The sequence below is a fragment of the Tribolium castaneum genome, chromosome 4 (assembly GCF_031307605.1).
Source record: "Tribolium castaneum strain GA2 chromosome 4, icTriCast1.1, whole genome shotgun sequence".
NCBI classification, from domain to species: domain Eukaryota; kingdom Metazoa; phylum Arthropoda; class Insecta; order Coleoptera; family Tenebrionidae; genus Tribolium; species Tribolium castaneum.
The window spans coordinates 22,427,078-22,444,329 of NC_087397.1; the positions used below are offsets into that span (position 1 = coordinate 22,427,078).

General features: G+C 29.8%; 1 protein-coding gene across 4 annotated transcripts in view; it reads right to left on the reverse strand.

Moving 5' to 3' along the window:
- gogo (golden goal) overlaps positions 1–17,252 on the reverse strand; it is a 198,205-nt gene that overhangs the window by 51,071 nt on the left and 129,882 nt on the right. For all 4 annotated transcript variants that reach the window (XM_015982210.2, XM_008195134.3, XM_015982209.2 and 1 more), the window contains exons 3-5: positions 11,987–12,540; positions 11,792–11,935; positions 2,434–2,785 (exon numbers count right to left, since the gene is read on the reverse strand). In XM_015982210.2, the coding sequence (XP_015837696.1) occupies positions 2,434–2,785; positions 11,792–11,935; positions 11,987–12,540 (1,050 nt within the window). The remainder of the gene's footprint in view (positions 1–2,433; positions 2,786–11,791; positions 11,936–11,986; positions 12,541–17,252) is intronic.

Below are 17,252 nucleotides of genomic sequence, written 5' to 3' on the forward strand. Positions count from 1 at the left end.
TGGTGGTATTTTAAGGATTCACACATTATTCCGCGAAAAATATCCGGCGCGACCTGTTTTGTTTCGGTTTGTTTTGTGCGGAATAAGCGTGAAATGTGAATAAGGGTCTCGAACGTCGTCTTCTTGAGGCTGTGGAAAAATTCCGTCAACAAGTACCCGGCAGTTAACTCGGCAGCTTCAGATTTTTCAGAGCAAGGGTTTCAACCTTGCACCAAGTCGCTTATTAGAAATCAAGGCGGACTGTGTGAACAATTTTTGTAAATGTAAGTGCAAAGAATATTGTTTATTTGGAGTTTTTGCGTAACTTGGCGTTTCACTCGTTTTCATTCATTTAAAGCGTTTTTGCGTTATTCCATTCAAAAAAGACAGTAGTACCTCTCTTTTTAAAGTGTTTTTGCGGCCATTCATGTTTTGATTTATCAGAACCTTCACAAGCGTCGCGTTAGGGATGGAATTAGTGAAAGACGTTATTTTGTCTCTTCTTACTAAATTAATTAATTACTGTATAAGAACATCTACTTTTCCTAAATGTCTTAAAAAATCTTTAATAACACCTGTTCATAAAAAATAATCTGACAAAAATGTTATTAACAATTTTCGACCCATTTCGTTAACACCAATATTTTCAAAAATACTAGAAAAAGTCTTAGTCCAGCAAGTGACACGGCACTTTGAAGATAACAATTTGTTGTGTCCACATCAGTTTGGTTTCAGAATACAAAGAAGCACAGTTGATGCCATTACGGACTTTACGAACGAGATTCATGATTGTTATGAAAATGCAAAGTTTGCAAAAGCCACATTCCTTGATTTAAGTAAGGCATTTGATTGTGTTTCTCGTACCATATTAGTTCGCAAGATGTTCTATTATAATATTCTTCCAAATAGTTGCAAATTATTATCTTTAAAAATACTATGTCTGAGAGTCTTCCTGTTGAGTGTGGTGTCCCTCAAGGATCTGTCTTGGATCCTTTAATTTTCTTAATATACGTTCATGACTTTCCATATTGTTTAAAGAACACCAAGGTGACATTATTTGCGGATGATACGTCACTACTCAACAGTGGTGAGACCTTGGACATAGCTACAGCAAACAGTGATCAAGCGAAATTGTTGGCCAGCAAATGGTTTTCTTCGACTCAACTGGGCTTGAATACAACAAAAACAGTTGATATGTTGTTTACATTAAAAAACTGCAGTAACATTGAGGAAAGTTTCAAAAGGTCTACTAATATTTTAGGTATCACTATAGATGACAACTTACTATGGGACCATCAAGGTAACACCCTTGCAACGAAACTAAGCAAATTAGCATTTTTATTTAGACAGTTAGTGAACAATATATCTCTATCAACTGTTAAAGTTGCATACTTTGCCCTTGTTCAGTCAGTTCTTTCATATAGTATTCTAATTTGGGGCCATTCTTCTTGTCGGCATCAATTGTTCTCATTACAGAGACGAATAATTCGAATTATAAGTGGTTTAGAATATCGAGCAGACTGTAGATCTACTTTTCGAACTCAAAAAATTTTGACTTTACCATCATTATATATATACCACTGTCTGCTTTATGTGAAACAAAATACCCAAACTTTTCGATACCATTCTGAAGACCATGCTTATAATACTCGTATTGGTGACAAGCTCATTCCAAAATTCAATAGCCTAAAACGGAACCAAACTGGACCAAGATATTATTGCACTAAATTTTATAATATGTTGCCAACTAGTTTTTGTAACTTATCTTTATATGTTTTTAAAAGAAAGCTAAAAGATTTTTTAATTGTGAATTGTGTCTATAACTTTGATGAATATTTTCGCTGTAATTATATTGACTTGTAAGTTTTTTATTTAGTTTGTACGTTTTCTTATTTCATTGACTTGTATTATGACACACTGTTTTTAGATACCAATTAAACTATTTCTATTTCTATTTCTAATTAAGGAAAATTTTACTTTACGTGTTTGCAATTTTGAACTACAGTTTTGGTTTATACACATATTGAAGATACTCCAGTACACAGATTATGATGGAATTTAGACTCACCTCGTATAAATACGCTTTTAAAATATGTACAAATAATAAAGTTAAGAGAAACATGAAAGATATTTCATGACATGGCCGACTTCATCAAGTGGCTGCAACATATACAATTACACATCCAGTGTTGCACTATTTTTTTGAGCACTCTTCGCTTCGCTCATCGTGTTCATACGACACGTAACACACCCGTCTTTAAATTTGTAACTGCAGTAGGTCGTGAATAAATTTAAACGGCAATAATCTTCACAAAGCGTTCGATTTTTTTAAACATGCAAAATGGAGCGTTTGGCGCGACCTTGCCAAAGTGCTCCTGTAAATATTTTACCGCTTTCAGTCGGTTACAGATTTATTGAAGGGGTTCCTTTCAACATGGCATCGCCTCCACGTACCTGTGACAGGAAGGGTGGGCACGCAATCCATCCTCACGTCAGCGACAGCTTCGTTGATTGCTTGGCTCACATACACGAAGCAATATTCGACATAGCGTTCGGTGAATAAATCACAATCAAAGTGCAAACTGTGCTGTCCTCTGATAACTCGCTTTTCTGCCACATATTCGAGGGATGTTGGGGGTGCCAGTGATGCAACATTGGCTCGCAACCGAGCGAAAACTCGGACTCGGTCCCCTGATGCCAGAATACACGACGGGTATTGGAACAGGACTTTGATGCCGCTGTGGCCGTCACAAGGCAGAATGCTTCGGGCATGGACATTAAACACGAACTGCTCGCTCCAATCGGCCTGGAACAACATTTTTTTAATCAATCAATGTGTAAATAATTTTATTTGTTGACCAGCGATGATCAGCAAACAATACTTTTCAATTATAAAGTACATACAGGGTGAGTCTACTAGAAGAATATTTTTGCCACCTATTTTTTGGACACGTATTGCCACAACATTGTTTTATTTTGCTTACCGCAAAAAATTAAAATAACATACTGTACATGATGCTGATTTTGGAGGTGCGATAGGGAATCTTCAAAATTAAGGGGTTTAGAGAAAAACAAGTGATATATTCTCAGGTGCGTTTTTCGAGAAGATAAAAAATGTTTTCGACTTATAAACAAAAGTTAACATTTTAGCAAAATTTTAAAAAATTTATATCTTTCTTATTATAAAAGGTACACATTTTAAACAAAGACAACATCGATCATCGATTTTTTAACCATTTATTAAGCTGTAACAACATTAAAATTATTTTTTTTTAATAAGAATCATAGGCGGCTGTAATATTCTTGAAGAGCTTATATTTTTTTTGATTTGATATGTCTATTTGTGTAATATAAGATTTTTAAATATTTAATAAAAAACATAACATTTATAGTAGGCCATGAAAAAATTTTGAATTTTCTATGAAATATGTATTTTCTATGAAAAATACATTACCCAACAAGTATTTATACTTTAATGATTTTTTAAACACTAATTTATTCAAAATCAGCATAATAAATCATTATTAGACCAAATTTTTGCGATTAATAAAAATCATTTTTTTTTAGATTTAAAATGGCAAGCTTACATTGACATTCTAATTAAACATGAAACGTCGAAGAAAGATAAATCTTATTAATTGTATGATTGCCTGTCAATAAAATTTTATTTTACAAAAAAATGTCAATCCAAACACCAAAACCAAATCCCATCTGCGGTAAAAAAATACATAACATTATCAACGTCACCTCCATTGCACTACTTCACTATATCATAAAAAAAGTGTTTTCAGTTTTCTGCACATTTTTTATGTAATTAAAATCTGCGACAATTGTATATTTGTTTAATTGAAAAAACTTAAACATAGCTTATTTTTATAAGTTCACGTGTTGGTATAATGAACATAACCGTTCACAAAATTTCTAGATTATTCACACCTTTTATGTGAAATAATTTTTCCATGGCCAAGTACTTTCAAACATTTTAAATATATTTTTTATCAAAAGTATATAAAAATATCAAACTCTATTTATATTGTTTTTAGTTCAGAAAAAAATACGATTTTTAAAAATGACATAGCCAACTATGATTCCTATTTAAAAAATTACAACTTTATGTTATTACAGCTAAACGAATGATTTAAAAAAACCGCTGATGACATTATTAAAGTTTCTGTAAAAAAGTGCCTGCATAATGTCTTTGTGTCAAACGTGTATCTTTCATAATAAGAAAGATATAAATTTTTTAAGATTTCGCTGAAATGTCAACATTTGTTTACAAGTCGAAAACAAAAGACGATAGTGAGATGCGGTTTCGACCAAAATTCTTTTCTCAAAAAACGGATCCAAGAATGTGTCACTTGTTTTTCTCTAAATCTTTTGGTTTCGGACATTTACTATTCGGACATCCAAAATGCAGCACCTTGTACATTGTATAGTATACATCAGTCGATTTTATTTATTTCTATGGCCAATAACATTGTTATTATATTCATACCAAAGGAAAAATAAATTTGAAACATTAACTCCTTTTTCATTTTTTTATACCAGCATTGTTCTTATTTCAGATATGGCTAATTTCAACAACTTTTGAAAATGAGTAAATACTAAAAGTTTAGTTTTCTATAGCTATCTCAAAAACTAATGTTATTCAGAAACGAGAGTTTGCTATTAACGGGGAAAATCCATATTCATTGAGTAATATTTTGTAAAAAAAAGTTTAAACTTAATCTAGAAGGAAGATACGACGATGTAAACACAAGATTTGATCAATTTTAAATTTAAATTTTTTATAGAAACATCTTTTCCATAATAAAGGCAATCTCTAACAAAAAATCTAACTTTCGATTTAAAGTCAAAAGAAAATTTTGCAAAAGAACCAGTTTAAAAAAACATAAATTTTCCAACCTAGACGCACAAATAAAGAGATAAAGTAAAAAGGAGAGAAGCTTAGAAAAATAAAAGTTAGAAAAAAGAAGAGGAGAGCTCGAGAAGTAGAGAAATAAAGAAAATATAAGAGTTAAAAAACAGAAAAGTCGGAGTGAAAATGAGAAGAGAAAATGGAAGAAGAAAATGGAAAAGCTAGAGAAAAAAAAAACTTGACAACAGAGTGAACAAAGAAAACAAAGTAACGAAAAAAGCCACATAAGAGATGAGATAGAGAAGAGCAGAGCTAAAGAAGAACAGAGCTAGAGAAAAAAAGAACTAGAAAAAAGAACTGGGGAAAAACAAAACTATAGAAATGAAGCTCTTCGTTTATTGGTTTACAAAACGTCTTAAAAATAGACAGACGAAGAAACTTAGTTTTAATGAGTAAAGGTATTTTAATTTATTTTTTGTATATTTATGTGTATATTTATTGTAGACAGCACTAAAATAAGATTTAGCAGGCTACAGTACAAACTACAAATTTTTTTTTCACTTTTTTAGATATTTGATGTTTTCTTACAACCATGACCGATTATTAAGAAAAACTTATGTAACTTTTTTTTGCGTAAAATCTAAAGTTTAACTTTAAATGCATTCTATTTGTTAAAGGGTTATTTTGATGTTTAATTTCCAATAAATTTGCTCTTTGTTGTCATAAAAGGTTTTTAAACATTTAGTTTTGTACAAAAACATGAAAAATAATACTATCATGTGTTTTATTTTACCGGTTTTATATTTTCCAGTAAAAATTATCGCTTTGGAAATAAATAATCTCAAAATGCAGATGATACCTTAGTATATAATAAAAAAATACTACTTGCGTTCCAGTAATTCGAAATAAATATTTTGTATTGTTACAAACTGCATAGAATTAAAAAAACTTAAAACTTTTTAAATCTTAAAAACTTGGCTTGGCTTTTTGGCAGTGTATCAAAAACACGCTCCAAGTCCAAGACACAATGAAATTTCAATATTCGTGTGGTTGTTTTTCATCCAAGTATAATATTCTTAAAAAGTTTTTCTTATTCAATTTTTAGTAGCTTCTATACACTAGTTACAATACGAGCCAGCGGAGTAAATCATCTCCTAAAACTCTATAATGTTAAACGATTAGTTCCTGCTCGGAGTTTAGACAAAACCAAGCACAAAACAATGTAAATTGAATTTACTATCAGATTTTCATTAACGACATTCATTATAACCACTTCGATAATTAAATATTGTCAATTTAGGGTGGAAGCAAATTCAATTTACTTACAAAAAACATTTAAGCAAAGCCTGTTTTCTTTAATTTTATTATTTGAAGAAAAAGAGAGAAAAAAGGGTTGTGTAGCATTTAATTTATACAAAAACAGATCGCTTTATGTTGCTTGCTTTCGTGCGAAATGTCGAGGTTATTAGTGATGGATCACTTCCGACCATAAAGATTCATTTTGTCAAAAGTTATACCTACGTGTTAGTAGTTTAACTTTGCTCTAATTGGACTACTGTAAGGAGATTCAATGCGAAAACTTGAGCCCTCCTAATTCTGGTTGTATTCAAGTTGTGAAGGTAATTCGGAACTTAGGGGTCAAGTGTCATTTCATATTTAATATAAATGTTCTGGTTTAAATATACACTACACACTAAACATACGGTGAATTGGGCGTTAAATATATAGTAAAATAGTAAGCAAGAAAAAAAAAATAAAAAAATACAATAACAAAATTAAAATTTACCTTTTTCGAATCATCTATATTTTTAGTTATAAATAATATCTATTTAGATATAATTTTACAACGTAAAGTTTTAATACTGAAGCCCGAAACAAAATTGAGGACTTTAATAAAAGTGAAATTTACTAGAATCGACTAAAAGATAAGTTAAATGACCACTACAATTTAAATAATTACAAAACTTTTGATGTTGTAAAAAACTAGTGTAATAAGTAAGACGAAGCATAACAATTATTATTATTATTTAAATTAAATAATTATTATTATTTTCTTAATTACGGTACAACTATGTAAAAAATGGAACTGTTTCGATAAAAATCTAAGTAAAATACTTAAGGAAATCGATTGGTTTCAACCAAATTACAAAATCTCTAACAGTTTTTTTAGTTATGAATTTTTATTTGAATTTTTTACTTATTTTTGCTTATATGAGCATTTTTTTTTCAAAATTTGTTAGTTTCACGACATCAGTTTTTTTCTGAAAAAGATAGACAAACGCTCCAAACACCCGAATTTTTTTTATTTTTATTAATGATATTTTGTCACTTACCTACGGCAAATCGATTCGGAAACATTAAACGATATATTTTAATAAAAGCCTAGTGTGTAAAATAATTCGGGGAATCTACTGGCGTTAAGCAAGTTGCAAAATTTTTAGTGGTTTTTTAATTAAAAAATTATATTTTTTTTGTAATTTTTTTATCTATTTTTGTGTATATGAGCTATTTTCACAAAAACCATTAGTCTCACGACAATAGTCTTAAAAAAAAAATAGATAATTAAAAGTGTTTTCGAAAGATAATAAACTTAACGGGTTAAGTCTAATAGTTCCGATCGTATTAGTCTTATTACCCGATCGGTTACCTAAAATCGATCAAAACTTCAACAAAAATCGAAAAATCACAAAAATATAAAATTGAATCATTGATTGTTTTCTACTCTTAAAGGCTCTAGAAGTAAAAGTGCATAAAACTTAGCCAATTCAATTACAAAAACAATTTTTTACTTTTTTTGAAAGAATGTAATTATCAAAAAGTATAGGCTAAAAGTTTAAAAATTTTAATGTAAATAAACTAGCGTAACACGTAAATTAACTATCAGATAAAGCAATAGATCCCATAAATATAATGATGTTTCATTGTTCAGATTTAGATTCTAGAGTAAATTTTGCATTCTCTGAGGTTTCCTGCGCTACAGTTCGCGATATTATAAATAACATGAAATCTAGTAACTCTATGGATATATATATATAACTTAAACACTCGTATTATTAAGTATATTAAAGATCTTATAGTGTCTCCTTTAACTCGTTTAATTAATTTTTGTATTACTACTTCTATTTTTCCAGACTGTCTGAAAATAGCTGTGGTAATACCACTCTTGAAACAAGGGGACGTTAACGTTGTTAATAACTATAGACCAATATCTTTACTTCCAATTTTTTTCAAAGTACTTGAAAAAGTCTTATACTTGCAATTAGTTCATCATTTTGAAGTCAATAATCTATTCACAGACAGTCAATTTGGATTTAGACAGGGCCGAAATACAATTAGTGCAGTTACCAAATTTGTAAAATATATGACAGATTGTTTGGAAGAAGGAAGCTATGGTATAGGAACTTTTCTTGACCTCTCCAAGGCTTTTGACTGCGTTCATCACCACATTTTATTACGAAAATTATATTTTTATAACTTGCTACCTAGTAGTTGTAAAATGATAGCATCATTTTTAAGCAACAGATCACAGCTTGTAAGACACAAAGGAATTGACTCAGGCAAAAATCGTGTTGAATTAGGAGTGCCCCAAGGCTCTGTACTTGGGCCACTTCTTTTTATTATTTATATAAATGATTTTTCTTCATATATGGAAAATAAAAGTATACATTTTGCAGATGATACAACTATAATGGAAAAAAACGAAAATTTGTCTACAGCGTTAAAAATCGTAGATGATGCACAGTCAAAGGCTTTGTCTTGGTTCGAATCCAATAAATTAACATTAAACAAAAATAAAACAAATACATTGGTTTTTTCAATAAAAAAAAAATAGATTTTGTGGAAGGTTCTACAAAATTTTTAGGAATCTTTCTTGACTCCTCACTGAGGTTTAATACACATTCAGAAAAGGTTGCAAAATTACTTTGTAGTGGTATTTTTGCACTTCGCAATTTAATAGATCAAGTTCCTCCTGAAACTCTAAAAACTGCATTTTATTCATTATGCCAGTGTCACATCAGTTATGGACTATTAGTATGGGGTCATTCTGCTTCCATTTCTACAATTTTCAGATTACAACGTCGAGCTATCCGTATAGTAGGAGGTCTAAAATATAGAGAAGACTGCAAATATGTTTTCAGGAATTTTAATATACTTATTGTTCCTTGTATGTATATTTATCAGTGTTTAAATTATATAAAATTTAGCATAGAGAATTTTAAATCACATAGTAACATTCACGAATATAGTACACGTCACAGAGATAAAATTTGCCTACACAGTATTCGCTTAAAAAGCTCCGAAAACGGCACCGGAAACCTAGGAATAAAATTTTTTAATGCGTTGCCTGATGATATTGCTAAGCTAAAGACAAATAAATTTAAAAAGGTTATAAAAAGATACCTCTGTAAAAAAACTTTTTACTCATATGATGAGTATTTTAATGATTTTAAATGTGATGTTATGTATTAACTTTGTATATATATATATTATGTATGATGATTGTATTTTATGTCATTTATGTTCTTGGTAAGCCCTCTTATTGACTTGTGTTATGACCAGTGTAGTCTTTAAACATTAATAAACATTATTATTATTATTATTAAATCGTAGAATTTACTAGGCCATACCGTTTTATTCTACGGCTTTTAGTTTTCGAGTTATGAATTTTCTTTGAGACAGCCGAAAATTTTTCAATTGTTATTTTTTAATTACGACACAACTTAAAAAAAATTGAATTGCATTAATAAAAACGCATATAAAATGACCTGGGGAAACAAATTCCGTTAATGAAATTGCAAAATTCCAGAAAGTGTTTTAGTTATGAATTTTTAAAAACAATTAGTTTCACGACATCAGTCTTTTCTGAAAAAGATAGACAATTAAAACAGCTTTACAAAAGTAATAAACTTAAGAGAATTAGATCTTATAGTTCCGAATTTATAGCACGATTAGCGCTCCGAACACCAAGAACTTTTTAATTTAATTAATTTTTTTATTTATGGCAAAACTATTCTTAAAAACTGAACTATGTATTTTAATAAGAGCCTAGTATGCAAAATGATCTGCGAAATCTACTAGTGTTAAGCGATTTGCAAAATATTTAATTGTTTTCTTATTTTTATTACTATTTTTACTTATATTAGCAATTTTATCTATGATTATTAGTCCTATAACAATAGTCTAAATAAAAAGAACTTTTTAAGAATAGAATACATGCTATTCCGTCTAAACTTCACTTTATAAGTGAAGTTTAGCTCCTGCTCATTAATAGTTATTTACCTAACTAGATTGGAAAGTGAAATATCCCACATGAACACTTTGTTTGCTGCACGAGCACAGCGAGTACCGTATGAAAAGCGAATGTGGGAAATTACTTTACAAACGAGTTAGGTACAATATTTTTTGTAACGAATCTCTCAAAAAATCTTAAAAATTATTATTTTTAATAATTTAGTTTTTTTTGCTAATGGGTTGGTAGCAGGTCAAACAATAAAAAAATTGACATGAACTGTCACTTCTCATAAAAAATATTTTTCAGATGGTGACACTTCTGGTTATACTGAAAGTTGCTATCAACTATCTTATTTTAAACGGAAATCTATATTTTTAATGCGTTTTTGGATTACTAGAGTTATTTGAAGGTAGTTCACGAAATATTTAGGTTTGTTTTTTGGATTTGGACCTTTTAGTTCAAAAATCAAACTGCCATTTTTTAAAATTTGGAAATATTTTTTAGCTCATTTAAAAAAGAAAACTTAGATTTTTCCTCTGGTGTTTTCTAATTTCTAAAAACGAATAACAAACCCCAAATGTTTGAGAAATTCATCAGCCATAGCCCTTATCTCATAAGTTGCCATGGAAACAAGAGAAATAAATGTGGGAAGTTTTTTCAGCAACATTTAATGAATTTATTGTGTTTTGAACAGATCTTGTCATTTGTTTAATGAGAAATGTTTTTATGGCAAACTATACAAAAATAGCTGTGGTTAGTAAGAAATTTTCTACAATGTCAGAAAAAACAATATAACTTGGAAATTGTCAGAGTTATGTGTAGGGAATGCTAATACAGACCGATACAAAAAAACATCTCCTACATCTAGTAAAATAAAAATTGGGACTTCTCACATGAAAAAATTAAGTTATGGGTACTTGAAGTTGTTCAAACTTAACCTTAAAATTTTTGGGTTTATCAATTTCTTTCCCAATTTTGAACACACTGGAGAACAGATATGGGCTTTCTCTTTTAATTCTCCAAATATGATTTCGAAATCTTTAAAACTATGATAGTTACCGATTTTTTAAGTGACAGGTGCAAATCCAAAATGTTTTTACAAATTTCAAATATTTCGAAAACGGGTAAACTTAGGTATAGAGAAAGCTGATAAAAACAACCTTAAAATTACTCAACTAATTCAAAAATGTAGTAAAAAACATAGCTTTCCATTTATAATAAAAGAAAGTTGATAACGAGTTCCGATATAACCGGAAGTGCCGCCATTTTGAAAATATGATTATTGAGCAAAACTTAAAGGATTATGGTTAAGTACCAACTTTCAAATGAAAATCTTGTTAGATATTTTAATACTTTTATACTTTTATACTTGGACGGAACAGGCTGTAGAATAGAGCAGAACAATCCGAGTACCAAAAATCGACTAAAGTCTAGAAATATTAAAAATTTGAAAATCAAATTAATTGACATTTTCTTGTACTTTTATGGACTCTAGAAAGTTTTAAAAGTTTTGAAAGAATGTATCAAAAATATGTCTAAATTTTGCAGTGGGATAACAAAATATATAAAATAGAAAACCGGACCATCGAGATGTTAATTATTTGTTTGCAAGTAACATAATAGTAAAACCAATAAGAGAGAACCCTTCACATAATGTAAAATACCCTTAATGAAGGGCGCTGTCATAAAATATAATTAATTTCAAAACGTAAACTAATTACCTTGACGTAGGCAGCAGTATGAGGCAGTAATTGTGTAGTAGCAGTCGGTCGTAGAAAAAGTGCATAAAATCCAGCTAAACCAAAGAGTTCACACCTAAGTGTAAACACCCGCCTTCCTCCAAATCCCCGCACTTGATCCAATACCTATACACAACATTCCAATTAAGATGACAAGCGTTCTCTACACACACTCACCTGAACATTTGAATTATTCTGTCTGTTATCGTCATTATCACAGGTAAGCAACGAATGGCCGCAATAATGTAACTCTAACCAAAACTCCGGTATCGCACTAATCGGACTGTCCGTCACCGGAGGACACACCACTTCCGGAAACTCGAGAATCGCCATCACCGGAGTCTCCGGATAAGTTTGTATATGTTCCGGTGTCACCGATAGTTGAGGCATTGGCCACCGTACGTCCAAACTTCGTGTGATAACCGAATCGTCGTCTCCAACAAGAGTTGAATTGCTGCCACCAATTGGTTGCTTCTTAATAAGTATGTAATACTGGCCGCCTTTGGAAAAGTATCCGCAAGGTATTTTCACAATTGTCGTATTGAGGGAAAGAGCGCGCGCTTCGGGTAGAACGGGAAAAGTGGTTAGGGGCTGGGCGATGTTGCCTTCGAGTCGAGATAATTGCAGCATTAGTGGTGGAAAAGACGATGAAGTAATTTGGATGTGGAGGTCGCCGCTCAAGGCGATGTGGGAAGGCGGCATCGATAATTCTATTCCTGGGATGCTTCCTCCTGCAACGAAAGCACAATGAGATTTGATAAAGTTGCAAAGCACTTGTCGATTTCAATTTGCTCATACGCTGCAAGTGACGGGAAATGAGCAATTTGCTGCATATGTTGTCTAACGTACTTTTTGATAGTTTTACATCAAATGTTATTGTCGTGATTATAGTTGTACAGTTACCCAAAATAAAAATGAAACTTAAAATGACCAAATTTTGTTTTTTTTTAGCTTGTTCTTAAAGAAATTGTGATCAAAAATATAGGAAATCGAGTGATAAAGGCAAGTAATCGGTTTCAAAAGGTTAGCATTAATGGTGAACTTCTGGTGAAGTTAGAGTAGAACATGGTGTCCCGCAAGGCTCCATTTTAGGGTCACTTTTACTTCTGTTTTGTATACTAATGATCTCTCAAAATTTAAACCTGAGGTTAATTTAATACTTTTTGCAGATGACACTAATATAGGTCTGTCTGACACCTGTTTACACTGTCAGTGCAGTATGAGAAAATCCAAAGTTGGTTGGTTTCGAATAAGCTACACTTAAACCAGGATAAAACTAACAAAATAATTTTTACCCTGAAACGTATTAAACAGGAAGTCACATACTGTGATATGAACGAATTCTTAGGATTAGATATTGGACCGTAAATTTTGATTCTTTTCAACTTATACGTAACAAAATTTCGCTCAAAAATAAACCAGATAGGATACAAAAAAAGTGCAAAATAAAAAAAGTTTCAGGTTCAAAAACGAACTAAATTAACTAAAATAAGATTAAACTAACATAAGTTTCGTTTAACTGTGGTGATTTTTTAGTCTCTTTTAGCGAAATTTTTTGAGAGAAATTCAGTGTGCTAACCAGTCAAACAAAATCAAAAATTACATTTTATTTTGACCAAATTTTGTTGATTTTTCGGTTTAGTTAGAATACAGTTTGCAAATATTTTCGTTTTTGGCTGAAAAATTCTCAAAAAAAAGCAAAGTAATTTCAGGCTTAATTTGGTGATTTTTCGGTTCTTTTTAGAGACATATGTAAACTTAAAATTTTAGCACAGAAAATGATTTTTGACCAAATGTAGCAGTTTTCCGATTTCTTTTGACGAAATTTTTAGCTAAATTGAAAAACGAAACATCAATAAATTTTCTTTTATTTTATAATTTTTGGGTGTATTTAAGCTACTTCTTATAATAAAGCAGTCTTGACCAAAATTCGATTAGATAACATAATTTTTGATGAAATTCGCAGTATTAGGTATTTTTTAAACTTAGGTTTTCCCTCAGCAAGCCTTTAAAAAACTAAAACAACACCAAACTTACTATCGTTAAGTAGGTGAATTTTGGGTGCGTTTTTAACAAAAATAAGATAATTTTTGATACAATTTTTTTTAAACAAAATCTTGGGCAAAAAACTGAGATATTAGCTGTGAAAAATGTCTAAATGATCAAGAAAAACACATAAACTTATAACATTACTTTTGATTAAAATTTATTGTTATAAATAATTCTTGTACAATAATAAATAAATCTCAAGTTGAAAGCTACTTACCTACTTTTAGCGAAATTTAACAAAAATTTAATTTCTATCTAAAAAACGTGTTTCAAAATTTGTAAAATGCAGAAATCACACAATTTTCGTTCTAACGTGATAATACTTCAGTTTGTTTTTTACAAAATTTTGTCATTCTATTAAAATTTGATTAAAAATTTATGAATTTTTTAGTCTGTTTTTCACGAAGAACGTAGATTATTATTTCAAACATTAATTGACTTGCTTGAAAATAAAAAAACAAAAATAAAATAAAAAAAGTTTATTTAATATATTGTTTTTCATGTCGGCTGAGACAGTTTTTCGTTTAGTACCGCATTTTTTTTTTAATTTTTTCATTTACAACTTTTACCTACTTGTAACTTTTTCTAAAACAAGATAATTCATGAATGAAATTTATAGCGCTTTGTAATGGGAGCACAAAAAACAATTCTTGTAAGTAGCGTGCTATGACTTCAAGATGCACTACTTAAAAGGGATTCAGACTTTACCACACATTCAGGTAAAAGTGAGTAGCTTTCTTACATTTATGGTTAAGTACATTATCCGGTATAAAAATTATGTCCTGTAGGAGTCTATAAAAAGTCATAAGAAAAATCTTGTTGAAAAACATCAGCGAAAATCTCATTTCTGAGCAAGATTACGCGCTCAATTTCACCCGCCACAAGCAACGGTCTCTCGCTAAACTATTCATACTCGTATATCACGGACAGCGAATTTACGAGCATTAAACGCTTTTTTACGTCTAAACTTAATAAATTATAGCTTTGAGTATAAATACCCAAGTTTCCGCACATTTAAATCAAATTAACTCCAGCGAGTTTTCCACCTAGACAGCAAAAAAAAATATACCAAGAACAATTTTCAAGCACCAATGTGAACTCGTAGTAGTTGTCGTGTCCTAACGACCTAGTTTTCAAGTAGTAAACAACATTGCAGGGTCTTTGAACAAACCGAATTTGCAATTCAGACATGGGTCAAGTCTAGAACGGTGTTTTTGACATGATCCCAAAAGCGAATTTGATTGATGAAGAAATAAAATTGAAAGTTTTTCTCTCATTTGCTTTCAATTCAGATATAAATAGGCAACAAATACATTTTATATTTTTGTAAAATTTAAAACTATCTCAATTTTTCAGCTATACCTTTGCTTTACAAAATTGTGGAAATAACCGTACAGGAGCTATTTTTTTACTTTGCGTCAAAATTGCTTAAAAAATCGTCGGTTTAGATCGAAAAGTTGCAAACCAATAAGTTTAAAAATTTAATTATTTTCTTTTATTAGAATAGGAATAGGAATAGGAATAGGGATAGGAATAGGAATAGGAATAGGAATAGAATTAGAATATTATTTTTTTAAACTATTATTTTTTAAGGTGCATGAACAATTCATAACAGCCAATTTTGAAAGAAAATGCGACGTTCGCGTTTCTATAGTTTTGAAACAGCTACTACACAGACAATTTATTACTGAGAAAGCATTCTGAAGACATGATATGAAAAGTGTCGAAAACTTGGAATTTCTTATCGAATTTTAAAAAGTGTTTTGTTATCTTAAACATTTTACTTCGTTTTTCATAAACGTAAATATTTTTAAAATTTTTCAAAAATTACCAAACTGGATCGACTATTTTGGATTTTCGGATATTTTAGCATTAACTCATATTTATTTGAAAGCGCAGTTGAACTTTAGTAGAGTTTCAGAAAAGAGTAACTGAAGGTTTTTAAATTATTTAAAAATAAAGCAATTTTTGCAATTTAGCAATTTTGCGTTACATTAGCACGTTTTTCATTCAAAAACATATTTAGTAACATTTTGTCCAAAATTATTTAAAATATTATTTCGGAATTGAATCGAAATGTCGAAGTTTTTAGTTTTTTCAGATGCCGAAGGATTGTTTTTGCGAAAGTTTAAAAAATCTCAAAACTGAAGCAAAAATTACATTTTTTTGGCGTTTTGTTTGAATATTCTTCATCCAAAGTTCAAAAAACAATAAATTGAAAAATGGTGGAATTAGGATCGCTAATGCTCCTCAAAAAATATCAAAAACTAATAATTTCTTTTAATTAGTACATCCTAAATTCTATGCATTTCTGGATGTAGTTTTTAATACTAATGATTTTTAGATAAACTTTAATTGATTGGATTTCATTAGCACATTCTTTCTAAAAAATTGCTGCACCAAAATTATAAATGGAGGCAGTTAAAAAAAATCCTAAATGTGCTTTAGAACTTCATCAAACAGCAAGACTCTTAAGTATTAGCACGTTTAAGTTATTTTATCACGATTTTCATTGAAAAATGCAATTATAAAGAACAAAATTTCGTCAAAACTTACCCAAAAAATTTCAGAGGGGGATCGAAAATTGTGTCAATTTTGACTTTTTCTGGTGATTAAACACAAAAGATGAAAAAAGTACAAAACTGAAATTATTTTACAAAAAAATAGACCGAAAAATTATCGAAATGGGTTGAAATATGTTTTATGTTTTACGTTTAGGGGGCGATAATGCAATTCAATCAGATAATCAACTATGTTACAAAATTTTCTCAAGAATAAGTATCAAAAATTTTGTTAAAATAGATTGAAGTCCATTAATTAATAGTCAAGTAAAGTGAGGTCTCATTAAATTAAATTTTATTGTGACCTGACCTGACCATTAAATGTAAAAATATTTATTAATAAATATTAACCCCTTGTATCGTCTAGAATTATACCGGGTGCTCAAGAACCGGCGCATTAATTCTAGTAAAAAAATATGTTTATACGTATTAAAGTTATTAATAAATAAAGAATTTTAAATAAATAATATGTGGCAACGTTGTGTAACATTCATAAACGCAAGAGAATTTGATCAACAAAAAAAATAAATTATTTTTAAACGGTTTCCTAGAAAAAAATTCCCAGTGTTGGCACATCAACAAACCGTGATTTTTTTGATGAATTTTAATTTTTTTAAATTCAAAAAGCTGCTAAAGTCTGACAGAAAATTTAAAAATAATTATTAACCATTTGGTTAGGGAACGATTACTTAGTGTGAAACACAAAAATATGTTTATCAATTATTTTGTAATCATTGCAACAATTTTCATTGTTGTTTTAAATTGTTTAAATTGTCCGTATCTATCACAACGAAAACAGTTCGGATCTTTTATTTTTGTACTCATAAGCGGGT